Genomic DNA, 27,503 nt, shown 5'->3' on the forward strand with positions numbered 1-27,503 from the left:
AGTCAATTTACTTACAAAATTATCTGTGTCGATAGAAAAACCCCGGGGCAAGTTCTGTAAAGATGTTATCTTGCATGAGAATAACTCACCCAGTCACAGATCCCCTACTGCAACAGGCGCAATAACACGACATGCATGGAATTAGATGAGCATCCGCCATATTCTGTAGATTGGCGTTTACCTTCTGTTTCCAAAACTTAAAGAGCATTTATCTGCTAAACAATTTCTTCGAATGTGCGGCATTAAAATACAATAACATCGATGGGGAAATGTTTTAACGTTGATGGACTCTATATTAGAAAATAAACATGATATCTTCACCAATTTTCTATTGTAAGTGGATCAGAAGCGGAGCAAAGGAATCAGTTCTCAACATTATCGTGTTTCAATATTTCATTTTATTTCACTCAGCATTCTTTGCCATTTTTTATTGCTTTATAAAACATTCAGTCTTTGTTATATTACCAACCGTTGTAGCCATCGAGTTAAATTAAAATCTTTCCAAAAAAGTATATTTCTACTTTTTAAATTCAAATCTCGGGTACGTTCAATTATTGCACGCCTCTATTTTATCAAGAAAATATCGAGAAAGATAAATTAATTACAAAGCAAAGTTTTATTGGACAGTTAATATGTATTGTGCGTTGACTACCTATTAATCATTCTAATACCCTGAAGCTAACTAATTTTTTCACATTCAAATATCCTTTTAGAATAATCTAGGGAAGTAATGATCGTTTCAGAATGTTTATAAACACAAATTGAATTCTAGATACTTGTTGCTCAAATAATCGTGATGAGGTGAGCCTCACTCTTATCGATCTTATTTTTGTCAGTGTGTATGTGCAACAAGTACGTCTGCGCACGAAAAGTTGTTTTCTCGTATTGTGGAAAACCTGAGGACAGTTTTCCAGTTGATATCTGAAACGTGCTTATGCGGTAACTGATGTGCAGATTTTTTGGCGCGTATGACATGTAAGTTTTTTTATAATTCAATGCAGTTTATAAACTATAAACATCAATTTTGTTACTTCCATTAAAAATCATTATTTATTTATGTCATGAATTCTTCCTAAACCCACTCAAGACATCTTAATAATACGGTATTTGAATGGTTTATTTTAACTTCCAACACATGTTCCTGACATTTCTTGATTCAACCAATTGATATTTTTATTGTTAATTATTGTGTAATTTAAAAACGAATCTATAAGATAGTGATGCAAATAACGAGACGAGGTTTATAACATTTGACATTTATCAAACAATTTTTTATTGTTACTACATTACTCAAAAGAATACCTCATTTATATGAATAATTAAACATAAAACTTTACGATAGCTAACTTAATCCTACTAAACTACCTTCATTAGATAGACAATGAAAAAATGTATCCAATTCAAAGAAAATAATTGAAAGATGATTAATAATTCTCGATAGCTCAGTAAATAATGATCCATAAAACTTGTGTGAATCCTGACGTTCATTTTTAATAAAAACCCTGACATTTCCTATAAATAAAAGTCAGTAAAACCTTTATTAAAAAAAAAAAAAACAGTAAATGTTTACACTATATCTTTTTAAAGTAAAATCATTGTGGTTATTCCAAATTCCTTTTCTACCTCGATACAATTTTATAAAATCTTATTTTAAAAGCTATGTTAATCCATAATTTAAATCCAATTATATTGGTCAGTTTCATGCTGCCGAATTTTGCTATTTTCTGCAGCACTAAATTGAACGGTGCGTTATGTGGATCTAGAATGTATCACAGAAGATATATGTTACATGACATTAGATCTGCTCTGGAAGCAATTAGATTTGTGAAAATTATTACCGTTACTTCTGGATTGCATCATTAATTCAGGTTAATAATGCAATGAAGATTACTGTTCGTTGATCCTTTTATTCTTTATAAGAAAGTCGATGAACAATATTCTGTGTATGTTCCCAAATACAAATGACTTGATTTCTAATTATAGAGTTTTCGGACGCTTTGATTAGTTATTCGAATTTTCCTTCTATTCACCTGAATCCTTAATTCGTTGTTTTTCTTGCGAAAAAAACATCCACATTCGGAAATTATTTCTTGCTTGCATGATAACTTTAGGATATTCATTTTACGATCGGATATTAAGCGGTTCCGGGCTGAAATAATCATTTTTGTAGTGCACCTTATTCGGTAATACTCAAAATAATTGCTCTATGTTGAATGGTAGTTATGAAATAGATTTGGAATTATTATACAATTCAAAAAACGAAATGATTGTAAATAGTACGAAAATTAGCGTAGAGAAGCTTGTAGGATATGTAGTGCAGTTAAATGGACAATGGATCAAGTGTATGAAGAGTTGAAGATCTATTCCAGAAATGGAACGATTATGAGAGACTAGAAGTAGACTTGAAACCAGTGGACGTCGAACAATGAAATTAATATAATGTCTGTTTAATAAAAGAATAACTTTAAATTTTGACACTGCAGTGATTATATTGTTAGTTTCCGACTTAACTTGTTAACATCTGAGATCGTCATTTACTGTAACTATTCAAGAAACGGTTAATAAAATCGGAGCATTTAAACTTAGGTATCGTCAAATAAAAAAAAAATACGGTGAGTGCCGCGATTGTTTAATACTGATCCAAATCTTGCTCGCATTCAAAATTCAAACGAATGTTTGGATATCTCCAAGTGAAATTTTCCATTGATATGTCATAGTAAATACTTGGGCTCACCTCTATACCCCAGAAACAAAAATTCTGTCGAAATAATAAACACCATCCAAGGAATGTGTTACCTAGATGGCAAAAATTTATTTTTCGGCTAATAAGATAATGACCACAGTGCTTTGTGATTTCCACGGTGTATCTTTATTTATTATTTAGGAAAAAGAGAAAATGACAACCGGCCAATGTTAGACTGATTTGCCTTTTGATGCTGAAAAGAGTTTTGTTCCATAACGAAAATGCTCTTGACATTTCGTCTACTTTTCGGATATAAGATAGTTCAACATTAATTATTTTTAGATATAAACGTTTTGAGGATCCCTAAATCCTGAGATCTAGCTTTGCATACTTTTCTAATTAAAAAAAAGTAATATCGAACCTTTTAAATTTTACCATCTCAGCAGATTGAAATTGATATTAATGCAGCACTTCAAAAAATTATGTACACATCATCGGAGTAGACCTTCTATGATTCTTTTGAAAAATCATTGGAGTTACTATAAATAATTTTCTTCCAAGCTTCCGCAAATTATAGTGTCAATGCCAATATGTTTATAAATAATTGTCGATAGAATAAACCCAATCTTTAATTTTTAAATAATATTTCATGATTTTGTTTATTCATCTACAATTTTTTGTATCAATTTTAGAGACTATATTTTGCTCAATCATAATATTTGTTATATTTGCATTCTTCGGGTAATTATTGTAATACTTATAATATATGTGATATTTCGAGACAGAAAAGTGTCTCGATTTTAATCACCAGTTTATTTCAGCATTACATGACTCCCAATGTAATTCAAGCTTTTACTTATCTTCAAATGATTTTGTTTTTTGTTGTCTTGTTTACAATTGTTTTATTCACCCACTGTAATTTACTTCCATTTTCATAACCGAACTGTTATTGAAATATTAAAAAGAACCGATTGTAATAACGACAATTTAGTTTCAATTTTCTGTTCAACCATGTACCATTGACAATATCAAGCTTTTTCAAAGTTTTCCGATAGTAAATTATAGTCTGGAAATAAAGATTGCTTTTATGAAATGTTCGAACTTGACAATTCAAATGAGGAAATCGAAAAAAAGCGTTGAAGATATCTTGAGATGTTTTCAAAAACTAAGGGAATAGAATAGCCATTGCAACCACCTAAAACAAGAATTTTTATCAGTAAATCATGCGCCTCAAGAGAATTGTGAGAATAAAAAATGCTTTTCAGCCAATAATTGGTGGATTATATAGTTCAATAATACGAGGAAATTATCTGCTTATAATATGTACTAAGGACATCGTTAATTCCAAATTAGTATAAAAATAAAATAATAAAAAGGAGAGTATTTTTGAAAGAGATTAGAAAACCAATCAAGAATCCTTGAATTTGTGTAACATTGAGTCACGTACTGTAGAAATTGAGAAATTGTAAATGAAATTCCAGTGAAGACAACATACAAATCTGCTGTCTGCATCTACATAATCAGAGTATAAAACAAACAGATGCAGTTTAAATTGTGGTTCGGGGAAATGAACTCTGATTTTTAAACCCAGCATCGGTTTAATGATTAATTTATGCTTATCCCAGGAAACTCGAGGTTCAAATTAATCTGCTCTCTTTAGAAATATAAAAAATTTGATCAAAACTACAAAATTTCAATTAGTCAGAAATATTCTCTAGATTCAAGTGATGCTATTGCTTCCCGAGTTCACTAGTGCATGATTGCGGTGCTGACCAATATAATAGGATTCGAACAATTGGGATTATTTTTTCCATGGTAAGGATCTATGAAATGTAGGGTCAATGTAGAAGAGGCATGAGAGTTAATGATTTGATATGAAATATTTATAAAAATTTCAAAAGCATTATCATTCAATACTTATTAGTGATCGATTATTACTTGAAATGCTTATTGCTTTGGGTTTTTTAAATGTTCCTTGTATTAGTTTTGTGTGAATATATCAAAAGATATTTTTATCTCAATAATGTCTAGAAACATTGAATCTTGATAACTTTTTTTAATTAGATATCCATTATATATACATGTTCACACACTGTTTACTCCACCACTACACAACACTCACGATAACACAATCTGACGCGCGCTTCGAAAACCAAGTTATCGTTTTCAGAAATGTTTAAGTAGTGTAAAAGGTACTCTGTTGGAATCAACCATTGGTTTTTGAGAAACCAAGAATTTGTTTCGAATGAAAATGTATTTATTTGAAATAACCATGTACGTTGCGTCATTTTTAGAATAGCGCCTGATTTCATCTCTGAATCAACCGAATAATATGTGATAAATTTATGTAATATTTTTGTCCCAAATAACAGATTTTTGTTCCTTTCACAAGGGAGTACAAGCTGCAAAGTATTTTGTAACAACTGTTTTCGTAGTAGCCTGTTGTATAAAATTAATCCTTCCATAGATCTCTATGGAAATATAAAAACCATACTCAAAGAAAACTTTATATGCTTTGAGAAATTCCATCAAAAAGAAAATTACCATAAGCTTGTAGTAGATTCAAGATCTATTCAATACCATTTGAATTTACTGTCATAGGAAATGGCAGGAAACAAGCATAGGAAACAGATTTCAGAACCGAACATTATAGCTATCATTAGTCTTCACATTTTAAAATTATATATAGGGTGTTCCAAATTCTGTGCCATATCAAAGCTAAATTTTTATTTAATTGGAATTAGCTTGAGTTCCTCATTACAATCATATAGTATTGTTATGTGCTCTACGGGGTATTTAAGAAGTTATAACTAATTTTTTATCAAAATCGTAACAAGCTCAGTACCATCTACAATGTGAGAAAAATTCAAGAATGAAGATATGTTGCGGGCAGAAAATTCGAGTTGTGAATATTGGAAAATTATTCTGGAAACAGGGTGAATCAAAATACTAGTAAATTATTTTCTTAGTTCTTTCGAATGAATTACCCTGTATTTTATATAAGTATCGAAAAGTATTACAAACACATTTCTTTTTTTATCAATCATCACCTATTCCTACAATTATTAGTTCTCAGATAATTTGATTTTTTTGTACAAAACAATGATTATGTAAGTATATCTAAATTTTATCATTGCTGTCTGGTACTGTCATTGTTAAGTTACAAATACAAAAAAAAACAAGTATTCTACAAATAAATTATAGGAACAAAACAATAAAAAACTATTTTATCCACTACAATATACGTACACATCATGATTATCAAAATAGGTGTTCGAATTGACTCCCAATCACCTCTATGTATACTTGATAGCGATAATTAAAATTCCTTGTTGGAGGTATTTTGTACACTTAATTTTTAATGTGACCCTAGAAAAATGAGTCCATTTCATTAGAGTCTGGTAATCTTGGTGGCCTACTGTACTGGATCATTTCTGCCGATTCATCTCTCAGGAAATAACTCATTCAGTTCACCATTAATTAATTGACTACCGTGAGTAAGCGCACCATCATGCAAAAACCAGATCCTTTGGCATGTACGAATTTGGACTTCCAATAAAAGGAGAATTTGGGTTACTAGAAAATCTAAATACATATCAGCGTTCAAATGTACCTTAAACAAATATAGTCCTACTACATATTGTTACGAACTCATCCCCGACATGAAACCGGTCCTGTCCGGTTATAATGGAATATTAATATTTGACGAAGTCGCGGCCCCTTTGATGTTTTGTTGAAAGTGTTTTTTTGAACTAATTTCTAGGAAGGTCTATTTGTTTATTTGTTTTGTTTCTTAATTTTCTAGAATTTTTGAGAACTTTGGATATATAAACGAGTTTGTTTAGCGCAGTTTAGTTTATAGTGAGAGGAACGAAATAGAAAAACATAACAATATTCACCACCAGTACCTCCCCACATATTCAATGACCATGTAGTTTGACTGTGTGTCACTATGTGATATGGGTTTTAGTTGATGAATAAGAGTGAAGAGTGAAGAGTTTTGTCTGTTAACTCAACCATTTTTATTAAACTTGAATTCATCTTCAAATAGAACATAGTAGAAAAAGTCTCTTTGTTAATTAATTTTTCGAAAAGTTCACCTACAAATAGCTAGTTGTTTTAAAAATGAAGTTCAGTTAATTCCTATTGCTTTTAAATACTATACACTACATTTTTATGTATATAACTTAACGTTTCGCTCCTTCCTTGGGAGCATTTTCAAAAGAATAATTATGTTTATGTAGAGCAGTCGATGGATTTTTGGTGTATTTGTGACCATTTATTCCGTTTTCTAAATATTGCGTAGTCATTCCTATATAATTTTTAGGACAATTCAAACATGGTATGGAATATGTAATATTTGATTTCTTAGTGTCTTTAGTTTTGTTTTTTAGTGTAGTGTGATCTATGACTTATATTGATGTTATGTTTCGATAAAATGTATTTCAATTTTTCTGATAGTTGGTATGTATAGGAGAGTGCTATGTATGTATATTTTTCTTTACATGAATTTATTTGTGTAGTTGGATTTATATTGTTCTTATTGTGTAATTTATATGTACGTTGTTGGATGATTCCATTAATTTGATTTTCTGGGTATTGATTATTCTTCAAAGTATTTTTGAGTTTTGTCTATTTGTTGGTCTTGAGCAAATTGGAGAGCTAGCCACCTGGACCTTGTAATTATAGGGTACCTATTGGAAGGTTCTGTGTTTCTGGCACGCGTGGGAAATATATTATAGGAGGAACGGGTAATAAATATGTAGGGCTCGGCTTCTCGAGGGGTTTTAGAAAAGTGGCATCGTAAAGAAGTGGATGAAGAAGATGTTTCCAGGTTGACTTTCTATGGCTATCGTCTTTTGTGTTTGGACAGTTTGGACGTTTTTCTATTTCGATAGCTTCTCGAATTATTCTGGACTTGAAGGGACGAAGTGGGGCGATAGTTTTGATTCTATTGACATCGATTATGTGTCATCTATGCACACGAAGTTTGGTTAGGTTAGGTTAGAACTGTCTCTTCCATAGGGCCAAATGACAAAAGTTTCATTAAGTAGGTGTTGGACAGACAGTTGGACGTTAAAATCTTTAGCGAGAGCTTATTTGGTATATTCGAAGGTGTCGAAATAGTTGCGTTCATATCAATAGTTTTGGAGGAGATTTTTGAAGTGAAATTAGTTTGGATAAGTTGTCCTTTTGGGTTTGGGTCTTTTTGCCAGATATATGCTGTACTATCTGCTTGAATAAACTAACAAAAGTCTCATATCAATGAGTGAATACGAAAGGCTTGGATCTGATGAAAAATAGTGGGAAGCTGGAAATTACATGGAATTTCTAATAAGAGATTATACAAGAGATTGATGATCATTTGGTGTGATGTTTAAGTTGAAGGCCTTTGGGTATGACTTGATAGTCACGACAAGCTTTGAGAAATGTGAAATCACAGAGAAGATGGTGATTTGGTTGGAGAAAAACAATCCTTCCCATAGACACGAATGGAATGTTCGGAAAGGTTTACGCTGTCAGGATTATGAAACATTATGATCAGCATAACATAATATATAATCATAATTATGACCGCGGAAACCTTTTTCCTTGATCGCGTCTTTCCGACATTACAGTTTTATGAGTGGTCTGTAGTTACCTCACAATAAATTTATACAAGCGTTCAGTAGACAAGTTGTAGCTGGGTCGAATTACTAGGTATTGAAGAGAACACATGAGTAATTGGTGTTTTATCTATTCCGCTACAGTATAAACTCGAAATATCACTTTCAGTTGCGCAATTTTCAATTTTTATACGTACAAATTGGTATAGATAATATTATTACATTTTGATGACCTCGGTGGCATATAATAGTATTATGGAAATAGTAACAACTAAAATATTTTAAAATCAACTGTTCAGTTATTTATCTTGAGTAATTCTAAGATAACTTGGAATAGGAACGCAGAGAAATTAAATAATTTTGTAATACTATCTCTTTACTATTGTTTTAGGATTGATTATCTATGTTATACATACGACCCACAACCTGTTTTTCGATTATATATCAGGTATCCTAGGGACTCATTTGGAAATACATTTCTTATATCCAGTCTGATTACTAGACGATAATTTCTTCTATTATTTTAAATTTTTTGTGAAATTTTTTGACTTTGATTTGAATGAATGTAATTCAGTGGAATTATTTTTGTTGTTAAAAAATTCAATTTAAGTTATAGCACCATATATTTTTATTTAAGATAACACATCATGATAGTATTTTCAAAATTATGATAACAAAGGAGTCTCAAGGACTATATTTATTTCGATATCTTTTGTTTTGCTCTTATATTGTTGGAAATCTATCCAATAGGAAGTTATTGCTAGATTTGACGTGTCTAGACTTGTATATATGAGGTAGAAGGATTTAATGTATCATACTCAGCCGACCATAGAAGATGAGAAATATCGTAACACTATGTTGAACTAATACTCACTATAAATACATATCCTTTTAACAAACAGATCTCAAGTTTGGCAATTAGAGTACCACATATTATAAAGTCCTCAGCAGCAATGGACTGAAAAATTACTGAACGGATTTTTATGTGAATTTCACCATTAGATAGAGTGATTCATGAGGAAGGTTTCGATATACGATTGGTGAAGATTTTGTTTAAATTGGTTGAATAATGAGGGAAATTGTTGATAGTATCTGAAAATGTCGAGCCGTCTGGGAGTTTCATCATAGCCTATTCTCTTGGAAATATAACAAAACATTGTTATATATTCCTCTAGTAGATTACAATACCTATATTACTTTGCAATACGTATTCAGTATGATCTTCATCAACTTATAAATTGGCATTTAATGTAAATTATTATAGTTTACATCATATAATTTCGATGAAATTCGGTTATCGCATTAAATTAATGTACGTGAAAATAAACTCAAGCACTTTTTTCACACCGATGCCTGAAATTTCGGCACAAAATATGATTTTCCAAATAAGATCTGATTGAGCATCTTGTTTAGTTAAGTCAGTTCAAGGTTAGCCGCTCTTGGTTGTCTCTCGCTACGCTGCCATGTATGTACAGAAATCTCTTAGATTATTTGTATACTTATATCTGCATGGTGAAATACTTTTAATAGTGTAGACATAACATATAAATGTAATCCATATTAACTGATGGGACACTGCGAGGGATAAAACATGTAGGCGTAATATACTCTACTCTCTAGCGAAGCCTGGATGGATCGCTAGTCTTGAAATATTTTAATGTATTCATTTTTTTCAGGTAAGCTATTTTACCGCAATGTTGAGTCCTAAAATGCAAAGAACCATTCGAGTGAATGAGAGCCAACTCATTATGCTGTCTGAAAGAGCTCACTACGATTATTCTCAAGCTGGCTATCTCCACAAACGATCTGGTGATAGCAACAAATGGCAGATGAGATGGTTTGTTCTATATCAAGTAAGTTATTATTAATTTCGGGACATATCTAGTATAGTTTATATATGATACTTGTTGATATATTTTCTTAATTTATAAAACATCTGCTTTTATAAGATCTTAAATAAAAACTATTTGTTATGAATTTTTATTTGTTACTTAATTTTTAACAGTAATTCACGATGACGTGCTTGGCAAGTTGAAGAAAACAGAACAATTAGTGAACTACAAGGAACTTTAAAGAGTATAAATATCAGAAGAAATACATAAAAATGTTTTTTTATCCTTACTATGATTTTCATAACAACAGAATAATTTATATAATATGTTAAATTTTTATATATCCGCCTGCGTTTAATTTGAGCAGACTACTATAGTTTTAGTTTTATGTAACAACTTGGACAAGAAAAAATTTGTATGGAACGATTAACAGAAAATGTATACTTTTATTTCAAATATTGAACATAGTTTTTGAACTCTGTTCTTTGAATAATTCATACTTGCAGGCCTTATGCAAATATGATTTTTCAGTTATTCGATTCCAAACCAGACCAAAGTAATAGGAAACCCTTTATGAAGAAGTGATGAACTACAACACCCTCCCTTGATAATAGTTGTGAATTTATCAAATGAATTAATTTTTATTGGATCATCTCACATAATAGTTTTTTTTGTGTACATATTCACATATATTCTTAGAAATATACAAATTTTGAGAAATAGACGATAAAAAATATTCAATATTATTTTCAACCTTTTCAGTAAACCCTATATAAAGTGACTTAATAATAAATGTGGATATTTTATATAAAAAAATCCTAAGCCTAAAATATGAAATTTTGAACTAAAATAAATGAAATTTCGCTCTATTCTAAGATATATTATTATTATTATTATTATTATTTACCAAATTTTTGGTAATGAATACTTCTATATTTGGTAATGGATTTAGGCATATAAAGATACAATGACATTTGTTGAGATGTAGTATCCGCAAAGAAATACGAAATGGATAAGGGGATTTTTTCTTTCCCACATTTCCACCCTGATGAAGTTTTCATTTTAATACGATTTTTCAAATCTCCAATATTTTTTATGTAAATGACATTATCTTATACAGATTTGGGAAGATTTGCGAGATAACTAAAGTTAATCATGATGGTAAAAAATCGCCTGTTTCAACATATGTTTTATATATGATTCATTTGTCACCATTAGATTGCATTTAACAGATTAATACAATATTATAGTTTGCTATTCAAGATTTGATTTCAATCCATACATTTTAAAACATACTAACTTTAACAATAAAATCATGTAATTTAACCAACGTTGATGATGAAAAAAACATTATCAAACACGGTGTATATTGAGTACAAAATACAATAAAAATAAATTACACTACTGCTATTTCACATTAAAATATGTAAAAACTGTTTATAATGAATAATGTTCATTGCATCCCCCATTCGATTCGATTAGTTTGTTTATTATTTTACTAAAATATTTAGTCATATTGAAAATCAGGATGAACAAACGTGAACAAACATATGAAATACTCTATATATATAAACATTAATCTAAATATTCTACTTGTAATGTGCATACTTAATATTGTCTGACCTCATTACTAGATTGTGTAAATTGCAGTAGCTCTAGTAGTGCCCTTCGGTATTTGTATAATACATAGAGCCTCTATCAGGACCCATGTAAACATTTTATGATAAAATTTTCATTAATATTCTTTTTCCCTGTGTTCTTGACTCCGTCAACTTCTTTTGTATCGATTTAGTTTCGGTTTTCCGAGAGAGATCTGGTGAGAGCTGAGAGTCTTGTTGAACTGTTTTATCATCATATATTTATGAGAACATTACAATTATTAGCACTAATGTAACCATAGGTATTTAATTTTTCCTCTATATCGACTCATTTTTCAAAATATGAAATCTGGTAACTCTCTCGTTGGAGTCTCTAAGCCGAGCTGAAGACAACACCGGTCAGCGCTGCTATTTGGTTCGTGTACTGTCCAGCAAACGCTCTTTAGCGCCATCATCGCCTAAAACCATCTGCTAAGTGAGTCGAGCAGTAACCACAGATAAATTGAAATGAAATTTCGTTTATGTACGAGGTATTTAAGGTATTGGACGGCTTCGATTCAATGACATCGAAACAGGTCAGCTGATTTCATCTCTCTCCTTGCTATTGCGAGCCATTAAAGATATTGATATCGTTGTCACGATATTTGGAGATGTAATTCTATATACTTAGTAGCAATAGCTAGGAAGTTTTGGATTCATTTGTTCCTTCCAATTTAAGATAAAGTGTGATATACTTTTAATTGTAACTTAAAAAAATGTAGAAAGCTCTTTACTTCTTTTATGAGATTCAAGCACTTAATTTCCAGATGGAGCTGCCAAGAATGATGTTGTCCAATATGACTCCTAAATATTTGCACTTCTTGCTTCACTATAGCTTTATTCCGTTCAATGGTTGTTTTGCTTTTGTTGGTCGCGATCGTCTGGCTAGGCCAGCATATAGTCTATTCATTATTACATAAACGGAGCTATCTAGCTCTACTAAGAGCCCTCTTGATATTTATATTCTCGTGAATACAGAATCTTGATTGAGGTATCTTTTAATAAATAATGGATTTTTGTTAGAAACTATGTTTGACGTGTCCACCTAATTGAATTCGCAATTTTGTTTTCTATATGATTTGGGCTAGTAAAGATAATTAATAAGTAATTTTATCCAAAAAAGTTGCAATTACATCATTGTACTATTATTTTATTACGTTGAATTAATAATTTTTTTCCGTTATTTTCATATGGGTATTAAAATTGATACATCAAATCTAGAACTATAAATTTTACTTAATCTTAAGTTTTTTTATCATTGATAGCTTGTGTATGTGAGCCATTTCTAAAAATTCTTTTTTTTTATATATTTGATACTTGATGATATTTCATAGTTTGTTAATGCAATTTGGATTATGTATTATGTCCTTTATGAGGAAATATCAGAAAATGAGAAGCTGGATATTCCTTTGCCCTGATAGAAATATTTAGATTTGTCGGGCGTATGTAGAAACGGGGGAAATCTGAGCAAGGATTTTCATCTTTAGTAGATCTGATTAGATGGCAGAGTTTCTGATGGGGTTTGAAGAATCCACAAATTCTGTTTGTCACCCCTTTAATATAAGGAAGGGGCATTTTTAATTGGTTTTCTAAAACAGTGGAGGAGGGTAGAGGAGTTGGAGATAAAAATTTGTAGATTCTACTACAGTTTTGAGAATTGTTGTAATCATTCTGGAACAATATTTATTTCAAATAACTGATTTCAGATGGCCGACTGGATTCGTCAATTAGCGGGATGGATCGTAATATGAGTGTGTCAATTACAGAATTAAGTTCAACTGGATGATGATGGGATTGAGTGTTGAAAAAACGGTTGGTGTGAGTAGGTTTGCGATAGATGGAGTGAGAGTAACCGTATGAAGAAATTTTTTTGATCTTGTCGTCAAGAAATGGTAGAGATGAGTCTTCCTCCTCTTTCATCGTGACTTGTATGCAGGACGCCATTCACATGATGTGGTTAGTAATGTAAATCTAAATTATTCCATGGGGCCAGATGACAAAGTGTCATCAACATATGCTAACAAACAACTTGGTCGGAGGGGGGAGAAAGGGGATCCTATGAGGGCACCTTTGAGTTGTAGCCTGTGGTCTGTAAGTGTCGGACAATATGGAGCAATGTATTGATTAGTGTATAAAATAGAAGTTTCATCATTGGGGATATTGGCAAATAAGGAGACAATATTGAAGTTAACAAGATCATTTGTGAAAGAAAATCGGAAAATGGCACTGACAATGTGACGTAGTCGGATTATGGATTTTCGGAAGAGGTATATACGAAGATTAAGAGATGATTTTTCTCGATGAATGAATTTGGCTTTAATGTCAGAATGAAGTCTGAGTTTACTGATAAGAGCTTCTTTTTCCATATATTTGGTGAGGTCATTGGGGAAAATTTTGTTAACGGAAGTATAGAGAAGGATATCCATCTTATTAAGATAAAAAGAGGTATCGAGGACAACCGTGGCAACATCTTGTCTGATAATTTCGGCTTGGTTGGAAGGGAATTCAGCAGATAATTGCTTCTATTGAAACGGATTTGAGCGCGATAGCGTAATACAAGCATTTGGCAAGAGCCTGTTTGGCGTATTCGAAAATAAGGGTGTCGGAATAGTTGTGGACTAGTGTGTCCGTATCAATAGCTTTTGGAGGAGGTTTTCAAAGCGAAATAAGTTCGGACAACATTTTCCTTTTGGGTTTGTATCTGTTTGTCAGATGTATGCCTTTCTGGTAAGATATATAGTCGAAAGTGTCTCATATCAATGGGCGAAAACAGAAAGAGTGGATTTGATGGAAAATATTGAGAAAACAGAGATTGGTGGCGTGAAGATTTTGACTAATCGTGTATATGGAATTTTCGTAAGATTTGGTAAAACAAAAACAATATTCCCCGTAAAAGCGTATGAAGTTTCCTGAAAGGCTGGAGCCGTTATAAAGAGAGTGGGGATGCTAATTATTCATTGATAAAAAGTGTTACGATTCCGTAGTTCCAATCGGCCTACTCTAAACAACGAATAACCCTTTTTTGATTGATTTTCATGCCTCAAGCGGTTTACTTCTTGGAATTTCACCAAGGAAATGGAAGCTGAAAAAAAAAATAAAAGATTGATTGGAATACTACAAATAAAAGAAATGCTCTCACCATTTTAGTCAACTAGTGACCTTGCTATCTGGACCTTGTAAATATATGGTAGCTATTGGCGGGTTTTGTCTTTGACACCTTCTACACTTTGCCAAAAAAGGGTGGGTCGGAACGAGATTTTATAAAAAAATTTAGACAACCCAAGCTATAGCGACGAAGTAAGTCATTTCTCACAATTCCAGCTGACGTTCGAGTGGAATTGTAGAGAGTTTGTCAAAAATGCAGCAATTAATTCACGAAAACTCTTGTTAATCTAATTTTAAGTACATACGAAACATTTTATCCAAATTATACGTATTTACTAAACCACCCTAATGTAAGCTTACTCTCGATATGCGTCCCACCTATAATGCTGACGGCCTTTTTACATTAGTGGAATGGGAACTTCATCGTCTTCGGACATTAGCGCCTTGTGCTTAAAGTAGAATATAGCCATTATAACGGGCTATTCAATAAGTTTTGTCGTTCAGTAAGAGATGGCGCTATTAACTGCGAGAAATTACAATAGCTTGATAGAGACAGAGGGGCCGCCATGTTGAATCTGAAATCGGCTTATTTTGAATTTGTTCTTCTCATAGTAACGCTTATAAAATCGTAATTTATATTCTGAAATACTTTAGCAAAAAATTATCCAGGGCTCAATAGTATGTAAGTCAATGCTAAATCAGCCGAGTTTGGGTTAAACATAAGGGCCACTATCATGTGGCTACACTCAATCACTATACAAAGGATTAGCCGATTTAAGTCAAAATAGATGATAAGTAGCCAATATTATCGATTCTTGAGAATGTTCTTAAAATATTTAAATAAATGGATTATCCGTATACGTAAATGTTTTATTCCGTGGTTTAATGAGACATAACGCTATTGGATGAACCGTTTTGGTTTTTTGGTTTGGACACGTGTAAAGTTTCATGTAACTATTCGAATATTCTCAGTTTTTCAAATTTAACGTATTGTAGTATTTTGGTACTATGGAAAAACTTGAATATCGTTAATTAATAAAATTCTTAGTTTAGGAAGGTGTAGAACCAAAACAACTCCCCAAATGACTATTGAGAGATTCGTTGATTTTTGTGGTTGCGATAAGGATGTGATTCATGTAAAGGAGGGAATGTATTATGTTTGCCCGTGATTTAGGAATAATTCCTCTGCAGAGCGGGAAATTTGCACTGTAATAGGCTGAAAAAGAAAGCGAAATGAGAACGAGTCGTGTAAAAGAAAAAGAAATAAACAACATACATTAAGAAAAACGGTTCTTCTCAGATTTGTGACATTTTTTTGTTATAATTTTTTGTTTGTTTTTTTTTGTATAATTTTTTGTTTATTTAGGTAAGCGGGTAGTTGGGTAGGCAGGTAAAGCTGTAGCTGCAGCTACATCGTTCCCTATCGTCGGCCATTTGAGTGGTAGATTGATTCACCAAGATATAGGATAATCGCAGAAAACCTGCAACACCGATTATCGACGAGGTGGGATTTGGAAGAGCGTTCCACCTTATGGAGATGGGAGTTATCTAGGAAGTTGAGCTAATTTTCTGGAAGTTCTGAGTTCTGAGTATCTTTGAAATTGAAAGTGTATAGGGAATCTACAGCTCAATTTCGAACAGTGGAAAGATGAATGGTTACTTTGAAAAGTAGTCATACAAGGTTTTAACACGATTTATGTGACAACTCATATGTATCTCATAGACAACCAGGAGCTTATGCAATACATTCTTATTTATCATTAATTTAATTCCACTTAAATAAATAAATACCTTCATAATTGACAAATGACATCCAGGACCAGTTATGGGTTATGAACGCACTAAGCAAAACAAAATTTGACGCACCTTCATACAAGAATATAGTTATTGACTGAAAGTTGAGAAAAATAGGGAAAATGTAATACATTTAACTAAAAAGCTGTGAAAATATTCATTCATTTAAAAAATAATACGATAGATAGATAGCCAATATAAATATAATTACCGTTGTGACCTTCATTTGATCCGGCGCCGATGAGATCATAGACTATTAGTAAGGCGTAAAAATTTTGGAATTCTCCCATTTCAAAATAACTATCAGTAATTTTAGCCCTTTTATTCAAAAAAGGTATACAATCAAATATCAACATACGTACATACAAAATGAATTCAATTTGGTATCTATATATTTATATTAAAAAGTAGTTGCAGTGATTATATTCGTGCAAGTCGTAAAATTATGTGGCGTTTTTTTTAAATCAAAAAATACATACATGTTTCGTGCAAAAGAAAAATCGGCTTAAATGGCTGAGACATCAGTCAGTGAGAAGAAGTCGACAACAGCTCTCAGTCTATCAGTAGTGAAACTAAGTAGCTTAGCTATAAAAAAACGAAGAAGTAAGTTTATTTTTATGCAAAAGTTTCATTCACTTTGACGTTGTCATTTAAGCTATCACATTTCGGTTATTTTCTATCCCATTTTCTATTATGTTTATCAGTCATATGACTATTTTCCAATTTGATTTTTATGCTAATATAATTATGACTCATTTGAATTGTTGCATTGTACATTGTATTTCTTTACTACAAGGTAGTTGAAAGGCATGGTCTTTTTTAACTCTGCAAGAAATTGTCGCTGAAAAAACTGTAATGCTATAGTGAGATACATTTTTGTTTTTTAGATGAATCTAATTAAACTAAGCCATGCATTTTTAACTGAGGTAGAAAAACAATTTAAAAACATAAAACAAACATGCAAGAATATAAAATCCGTAAGAAACTTCGGATGTACCAACTTAACATCGATCGGTCAATTCAATGGCACAATCCACTAGTTTGATATTGATGAAAATTTAAAAATGGGTAAGTATAATGTTTTTATATGATGAGATTTATTAATTGCATCAATCAGAGAGGTGGCGAAATAATTTATTGTAATGTAGACGAAAAAAAATATCTGTACTTGTCTAATTTCATTTTGATTATGAAATGCGCACGCAAAGAACCGAAAAACGCACTGATGATAAATTTTACCAAGAGAATATATTTTTAATAGAAAGTCCTGAAAATAAGATAATCATATTTATTTTTCTGACTATATACATATTACATTTTGAAAACTTAAATAAATGTTCGGATGCATCAGTCGAGCGTACATCTTAAAGCAAATAGGTATTAAAATTTTTTGATTGATTTGCACATATTTATTATTTTATCAAATATAGAACGTTGAAACATTCGTTCACATTCATACCTGAAAATGTGTCAAGTTTTGAAAAAGAAGTAAGTCGTCGCACCACGTAAATTTGCATCCATTAGAAAGACAAAAGAAATACTATTAAAAAGTTCCTTAGCATATATTCAACTTAACATTTTTGTAACTGATAAAGCTTATGTCATGAAAATTATCCGACTTGCTTTTTAATGTGGAAATAACCAAAGCATTTGGTATGAATGTATTTTCCCGTGCATGAGCTATGGCTTATCGTTGGCCCTTCGATACTGGTTTCCGTAGCTCTGTAATCAGACAAATCTTTTTGATGGATGTGAGAATGGGTGTACTTTTCGTCCATGTCAGAAACAAAATGAAATTAAATAAAGTGAACATCTTAAATCCCTTCGTCAGAGTGCTGTGTTGCTACTCATTATTGAAAACAAGAGAATTTAACTATATGGAAGATATGAGACATAGAGTGGTGTTTTGAACTGCTCTCCTAAAAGAAAGTCACTATAATTTTTCTTTATGAGAACAAAATTGGCTTATTTTCTGGAGTTAACTTGTGTAAATGCACTAATTTTCTCTCGCAGTGGACTTTACTGACAATTCACATTACCACAATATAAAAAATGCCCTACAATAGGATCTCGCAAAGTTCAGTATTGCTATCATACAACTCTCCAATACTTATATCTATCTATATATTAAAGATAAAAAAATATTAACTTTTTAGAATTTTGTTTGGGAAAACTTTAATCTCAAAATATTTTTGCGCGTTTCGGCTTTGTGTCACGGGTAGTGGGATCATTTTTCTTTATTATATAAATTCACAACAACAAGCTTTTTTTGAAACCCTATATGGTTTCCACGTCTACATATAAGTTTCATCGTCTAGTTTCATATAAGCTTGTTTGTATGAATTTCGCCCGTCTGGTACTGAGTGTCTCATTTTTCATGGGCATCTGTTGTTTGTGTTAGGTACTGAAATCTGCTTTCCTTTTATTCAAATTCATTTAAGATACGTTATTGGTGGTTGAGTGGAATGTTTATCAAGGAAGTTGATTTTCTGAAGCAATCTAAAGTACATTTGAAAAAAGATGCGTGGGTTGTAACTTTAATTTTCAAAAAATTATATGAGAATCTGGAATGAAGCATTCCAACACTTTTGTAAATATAAGTGATCTGAAGTATAATCTGAACTAATCAAGTTCAAAATAAATGGATTTCATATGCTACGTTGTCGTCGCTCCGAGCCAAACCAATAATATGGATTACAATTTAACTGGATTACCTATGGGAATTGCGCGCTGTCATATCAACACAAGTAGGAACTAATTCAGGATTCAGTGCTTAAACATACCTTTGGTATTTCATTTGAACGTCAGAATATCATAATTGAGAAATTAATCAAATGGCCAGTGACAGTGTGAGCGAAATAGAAATGCAGTCTACTTCACCGAATATTACAAAAAAGCAAATGAGAGTGCCAAAAATCGTTTATTGTTACAAACATTTTATGACGTCTGCTTGCTTTCCTTTTTGTGAAATACTTAAGTTCACTTAACAGCGAACTATTACTATAAAATACACCTACCTGATTTATCATGATTTCTAGAATTTTTTTTTTGAAAAATATGCAATACTTTGTACTTCAAGTTGCGCAAGAAAGGAAAAAGGAATTTCCTTATCTAAATTTCATGACACAGTTGGCTTGAAACTGGTATAATTTATTGTTTTGTAGGTTTCATGGCAGTTTACGTCGATTATCTCTAATAAAATCATTGTCATGCAACAAAATTCTTAAATGATCAACTTATTTCACTTTGGAATAAAATTAAGTAGATTGTTTCCAAGAAAGAAAAAGAAAATATGGTTTCGATCAACTTTAATGGAATATAATACACTACAAGTATTGGTAAAAAAACTATGGTACAAGCATCGTTGTAAAAAGACATGAAATATAATTTTTTCAATGTAAAAATGAAATTGCGTGGTCCTGAAAAGTTTCATTGTGTACTTCCGTACTAATATTATAAATATGAATGTAAGTTTGTTTGTTACGCTTTCATGGGAAAACTACTTACCGATTATCATGAAACTTTGTACACATCTTCTTGGAGGTATTAGAAGTAACATAGGATACTTTTTATAGGAAAAAATTATTTGTCAAAACATCTCTAAATCTAGCTTCTTCAACTCCATCTAGCATTCCAGTAATGAAGTTCCAGCTCAGAGTACTTTAATACCGTTGCACTGTTTTACCGACGGTCTAGTCAATATCCAATCCAATTGATTATAGTTTCAGCTGGTTGGAGTTTTTCTATACTTTTTTTCTGTCATTATATATGTAGTATAAAACTATTTGAATCTTTGAGATTAGGTGTCATTTGACTTTTTGAGGTGAAGTGTCATTTTTGTGGTTAGATGCTATTCATTATGATACCAATTATTCCCACTGACCTTCCAATGCAATTCAAAAGGGTTCAGTTTTCCTTCAAGCTTAGCTTTGCTGTTACTATAAACCAAGCACAAGGGCAGACATTACAGGAAGCGGGAGCACATTTAGAAAAACCATACATCTCTCATGATCAACTATGTAGCCTGTTCGCGTGTCTTTGCTATATATAGAGAATATATAGAGAAGTCTGTGCCAGCTATATTATGAGTAGTTTTTTATTGGGAAAAGTGGACTAACTTCAATATATTTTGAGTTTAAAAATTTTTACAAGCTTTAATAATATCAAAATCACCAGAAATCTTAATTATTTATTTCCCAGACTATGAATACATAAGTATTCGAAAGCTCGGAAAATATATTGAAGTTAGTCCACTTTGGTGTTTCCTCGCCAAGTTCCCAATAAAAAACTTTTTTCTCATCTACACTGCAGTGAAAAAAAATAAGCAACATCTTCCAAATTCATATGAATTTACATTTTCATATAATTACATAACATTACTTTTTTCCATCTTCTGACATTTTTTGAAAACGTACTAGCAGAAAGGACAATTTTTTGTCAAATATGATATCTCTGACATAGCAGAGGATCTAACTTTAAGAACATCAGTGGTGTTTTTCCATATAATTCCAAGAATTTTACAGGGTGTAAACAGCAATTCTAGTCTTTGTTTGTAACGTAATTTTAGATCGATGTAATGATGCTAGTAAGAAACTTTAAGAATTTCAAGTTGATTTATCATCCGTTGTATAGATCTATAGTTCTCTGGGTCTATTCCTGCAGAACATGAGAGATAGATAATGAAATATGAAGAAAAAGTTAAAACACTATCTGTACTCCAAGATTATTAACTAAATAAAGCTTTACGAAAATTCGATAATTAATCTAAAATAGATACACGAATTGAAAAGTATTTCCAATGAACTAGTTGATAAGAATCCTCGCGTTTTAGAAAAGACATTAGGAAATGAATATATTTATTTACATTTACTCAAAGATTCTTCAGCAAATACGGAAGTTGTATGCACGAAAAATACGCCATGTATTACATTCACGTAGTCTTCAGATGTTTACCCAAATTTTAATATTACTTACGTATTTTTTTGAATATTTCGACTACAAATTGTTTATGAGAACGATCCTTTTCTACTTTAATAAGAGTAAAAACCTATCCACGTGCAAGTATAGGTTAAGCTGGACTTATGCTCTTCCACTACTGTCCATTGAAGCTCAACTAGACCATGACATTAATTATGATGATACAATTGATACTTTTGCTCAGACTAAAGCCAGGAAAAAGAAATTTTAAAATTGTTAATATCAAATATTTATTCATTTGTGTAACGTTATGTATCTCTATTTATCAGTTATAATTAAAAATAATATTCTAACGAAATACATTTCAATTTTTAAGTAAAAATAATGTATCAAAATTAATAAAATCTATTCATACATTAAGAGCTGTGCGATAAACAGGGCCTAGGGCAGCATCGGCCTAAATACCTCACTGAAAAAACGTATATATGTAGATACAAACTCAGATATATTTTCTTGTTATATATTTTCAAATATCTCATTTGATTGATTCACATATTTTTTGCTAAGTCGGAATCATTCAAATATTGTAAAGGCGTTCAGCTGTCTCTGTGCTTGAGACGTTTTTTTACCTCTATTTCTTAGAGCATTTTTTATCCAAAATGACTTCTCGTTTGAAAGATATTGAAAAACTCAAACAACATAAAACATGCACAGTTGCCAGCTATAAAAGCGTTGCATTGGGTAGCTTTTTAATCAGAGCTCGGATGATACGAAAAAATTTAATTGAATCTCCGGGTTTCACCTTAATAGTGATTCGGACAAATATGTGAAAAAATAAATAGGATGTTAAGTGAAGAATTACAACCTTCTTATTTGGTTTTGATTTGTACCAAAGCTCGACTTAGTGTTTTGTAGCATGAGTTTGGTCTTAAACAATTTACAACTGAGTGATGTTGATGCTAGTGGTCTGAATGGATTAAAGTCAAAATCGAATTCGGAAACGAAATCTGGCGAAGACGTGACAGTGCTAAAAATGATACAAAATAAAAACGACACAAAATGTTAAAGTGATTTTAACAGGTTGTCTTAGAAGTTTTCGACCTCAACCTGAATATGTTAGTACTTTGAAGTCCTTAGATCATAGATCAATTTAAAAGCTCGCTTATGTTACTTCGTACTCATAGACTCATGTGTCTTGCATCTTCATCTGTCAATAAAATTCACATTTTTCCATGTTATCTCCGCGTTTTGCGATTTTTACAATGTAACTAGAGGAAATGATCAAAACTGTGCCCTTGTGAATGGTACAGTATGGAGGTTATCAAGACATGAAGAACCATTTGCCTTGCCATCAACATCTTCAATTAATCTCACCACCATCCTTCCAGTAAAGGAAATGGTTGTATATTCATGTGTCTCAAATAAATTAGTACTATTTCAAACGTGAATCAAATATGTCAAACGTTTGTTGGTACATAACGATAACGCTTCATCTTAACTAATTTTAAATAAAAAAGTTATTAAATAACCATCAAATTTCTTCGTTTTGTATACGGCTGATTCCCTAAGTAATCACTTCGAGTCAATCCATCATAAATTCATTGTAAGTACCAAAGTTGTCTTATTAATATTAGAAAAATTTTGTATTGTCTTAATCTGTAATTAATAACATTCATATTCCTCTGTAATTTTGTTGTTTTATGATTCTGGATCAATATTAGTATGCGGTTAATCCTAAAACCAATAAGCGAAGTTTACAAATCAGCTTTATTGTGGATTATAAGGGAAATATAAAGATTTCTACCTAGATGTGTCACCAAACTGAAGAGGATTATAGGGATATATACTGTCTAAGATTTAAATATCGTGACATTTTAATTCTTCGCTATCTATGCACAGCATAGAATTACAGCATAATTCACAAAGAGACTACATCGTATCAATAATCCATTAATTTCTTTTTAATTAGGAGAGACCTGGCCAAATAGAGGATCGGGACAGAATGGGAAATGCGACAATTTTAATTTATTTAGAATTGATTCATTTTTTTTATCCTTACATGTAGAATTAATTGGAGCACGTGGCATATATTTTTGACGTTCTATTTTTCCTTCTAAAACACATACAAAATTACTTTGTTTAAAAGGTGTATTTTGTATCAGGTGAGCGATTGGAGTTCTTCTATTTGTGTCGATCGTGATTTCAATATTACATCACTATTCCCGTACTTATTATTACTGTAACAGAAACTAAAAAAACTGAATCTTATGAATTGATAGGCTACCGATTATAAGGTTTTACTATAGCCTGTGAGTCTGCCAAGTAGTGTGTGGATACTATTTTTAACATCTGCTACTAGCTCATCCATCGATACAATACAATCCTCCAATAACCACATAAGTGGAAAATAGATTATGGTGATATTTTTCCAGTTTCACGAGCTTTTCAATCACTTAACACACGATATCTTTGTATTTGGAAAAAAAGTACTTAGGGTTGGAGCAAAGAGGTTGAAGAGCGAATGTTCATTTTATTAACAACAAATACATTCAACGTCAAATCAATTCAAATGTTTCATTGTTTTTTTTAAGTGACTGGTTCAACCGTGATGATTTTATTTCTGACTTTCTCTATATATACCGTGAATTTTAATCTGGAATATTTGTTTCCTTCATAAATATAGAACAATCTAAATGTACTACTAAACAGGTGCGGCTTTGGCTACTTTGGAAAATAAAAACTATAAGCTATAAAAACTTTTTGAAAGTTTATAATAAATAACGAAGAGCTATGAGGTAAGTAAGCAAATTTTATCACTTTTCAACCTCAAACCGTACCAGTTATAATTGAATCCTGATATTGGTTGTGTGTCCAGTAATTTTGATGGTTAGAAATGACTAAAATTGAGACAAAACGATTGAAAAATAATTAGGGAGTGTCCCTCATTGCCCCGTTTTTGCTAAAAAAATTGTACCTATTAGTTTCTACACTTTCTATTCAGTCAGGATGATTTGCGAGTATAATAGGAGCCACGCGGAAAAAGGAAGTATTTATAATATCTTTACTCATACCAAAAACTGAATATTTTTTGTTGTAACAATAGAAAAAAAGACAATTACACTCAAGACTTCTTATGAAAACGAAATGTGAACTGGATAAAATTTAGAAATAATAAGACAAGTATTAAAATAAACATACTGGGTAATTAGAAAAAAATATGGACTTAGGTGAATGTAAATCTATTGTTTACTGATAAAATACTAAGATGACTTCCGTAAGCTAAGTTTAGGGTTATTTGCCTAAGCTTTTGTGGGATTACTATTTCATCCCCAAGTGAAATATCAGAGTAATAGCTCAATTATGTTCTAAAACATCATACCTTGGATGTTTTCATTTTCTTTTGAACATTTTTCCAGTTTCTTAGGAATGAATGCCACTCTTTTTAAAATGATTCTACAGAAATTTTACATCAACATAACCAAGAGAAAATATCACCTTTATTTTTCCTTTCTGGATGGTTGATAATTTAGAAGTAATTTAGAATTAAAAATGACAGTTAAGAGTTCATCACTCCTACAAGCTCAAATCATTATGGAAATATTCATCTGCCCATTTTATTGCTGAAGTTCATTTTTATTCGTAGTAACCAGTAATACGAGAGCTTTTTGCATTAAAATGCAAGAGTACAGACACATCGGCAATTTCTGGAGCACGGGTAATTCCAAACAACAGACTTTTGGAAAGTCCTATGTGGTTAAAAAGTTTATATCAAAGTCATGTCAGTGAAAGTACCTGATTCACTCAAAGAAAGAATCTTGCTTTTCAAATCTTTTGATGACGAACAAATTGACAAAATACATTGTATTTTCATTAATCAAAATTACCGGAATATTTGCAATTATTTTGTTGTTTATTTACAATGGTCAGTTTTATCAGATCATTCATGTAATTCTTCATGAGCAATGGAAACATTGATCAAATAATTTGTAGCAAATTTAGCATTGCATATGAAATTTGACGAACGGATATGTAAAAAAAAACATTTTTTATTATTATAAAGGAATTTTCCTATCATCTTTTAATAACTACGTCTGATTTTTTTCTCTATCAAAAATGCAAATATAACTTGGAAACTTTGCAGCCAATACCTACTGAAATGGATTCCTGAAAATGAGTTTAATATTGCTATTATGCATGAATTATCATTGGCGCGAGCATATTTCACTTTGACATCAGTCTATTCATCCTAAATATATGATACATTCATGTATATAGTATCACTTGTTGATGGCTATTTTGTTCTATTTTATATTTTTCTTCCTTCCTCATTAGTTTTTCTGGTCTAGTTTACATCTCTCATGTAAGTATACACCAGTAATTATTTCAATTGTCTCATTGTTTTTGTATTTATTCTAAACATCGAATTTTTTCCTCGACTAGTTTAAGACAGATCAGTTTCAGCATGACAAAATATTGTATATCCCAGATTTTTGGTATGTCTTTTCATCATGTTTTAACTTTCAGTATAAAACTTCAAATGAATGGCAAAAAATGAGCGCTTATTAAAGTAGGTCGATCGAAAAAGCTACTACATAATTAAAAAGCTCCTTTTTATAATTGAATAGGTCGCAGTAACAATGGCAACTGTATTTGATTGAATCATTTTTGGTATCATAATCTTTGCTTGAATAAAATGCATAATTAGATTCATAGAGGTGATATAAAATGTAGAATGGAATGGTTTATTATAAAATAAGAATTTGAAGATATAGTTTAGAAATACATTGCTTAGGGACAGTTAAACTTTTTATTTGTTTTGTGTTGTCGAAACCGGCATGACACTCAGAAATCACTTGTTTAAGATAGTTCTATCTCTAGTTAAAAAGTAACAAGGAGCTTCAATGATGTTCTATAGTACTTTACTTTTAAAACTGCTCGGTATGTATAGCCCATACTGGATCAATGGCGCTTTATTGTATAATTCTTAGACTGTGAAAGAATTCTACAATAAAGCTAGTGTATAAAACTAATCCTAATACAGTTTCTTCTGACACGAGTCTCTTACTTAGATTTATTACTCTATTTCCGACTCTTTCTAATTTACAGAAATCTCTAGTAGTAGTAATAGTAGCCATGAATAATATTTAGGCTGGTGAATACACATTTGGTAGTAGAACCAACTTTCTTCTAATCTATTCTTGAGTATATTTCTCGACATCCAACATGATAGTCAAGTGTATTTTTTTATTATAGCTGGAAACTATGATTACCACTTCTTACGTACATGATTTGTACTCATCATGTGTTGTAATAGTCTTATTACAGTTTTTTGAGAAAATTTGAGAAATTCGTTATTAACAAAATTTTGTTTCCGTGGTTTATGAAAAACGTTATGTTAAATATATTCGACAACCCTTGCCAAAACCGATGCTCTTAGCAATATTTCTACTCGAAAAGTTGGTTTGACAAGTTGCCACGTGCTATGATTAAAGTCTTTAGTTTCAAAGACTTGAACATAATTTATCGGTAGATTTTCATAGAGACGGGAAGGAAAATATGCAGTATCATATGAGAGGTCAAAGGTGATGTCGTGAGTTCAAATGTGGTAAACAGTCGTGTTATTTTAGAGGTGTGAAAATGTTTTTTAGCGCCTCGTTCATGAGGACACTCGAGCCACTAGAAGCACACCACTTTCTGTTCCCACCTTTCTAAATCTTTGGTATCGTGTAAGCATTACTTCAAAATTTCAAGTGGTCTAATATCGTGGCAATTATAGTCCAGTAGGGTCGGTACAAGATTTTCAGCAGTAAAAATAGTTTTTATTTCTCTCTGGCATATTTCCCTTCATGTTTTCCACCGATTAAAAAAGGGTATATTCCGCCTCGCTGTTGTTGTTATAGTATAGATATACAGAACCCTCAATAACTTG

The 27,503-nt window shown here is 31.3% G+C and overlaps 1 protein-coding gene across 1 annotated transcript in view; it reads left to right on the plus strand.

The window, feature by feature from the left end:
• Positions 1–896: 896 nt before the first annotated feature.
• LOC130451090 (ras-specific guanine nucleotide-releasing factor 2-like) overlaps positions 897–27,503 on the plus strand; it is a 56,773-nt gene continuing 30,166 nt past the window's right edge. Inside the window, exons 1-2 of the mRNA XM_056789886.1 lie at positions 897–975; positions 9,966–10,142. Of these exons, the coding sequence (XP_056645864.1) occupies positions 9,984–10,142 (159 nt within the window). The 5' untranslated portion in view covers positions 897–975; positions 9,966–9,983. The remainder of the gene's footprint in view (positions 976–9,965; positions 10,143–27,503) is intronic.

This window comes from Diorhabda sublineata, chromosome X, assembly GCF_026230105.1.
Source record: "Diorhabda sublineata isolate icDioSubl1.1 chromosome X, icDioSubl1.1, whole genome shotgun sequence".
In the NCBI taxonomy this organism is placed as follows: domain Eukaryota; kingdom Metazoa; phylum Arthropoda; class Insecta; order Coleoptera; family Chrysomelidae; genus Diorhabda; species Diorhabda sublineata.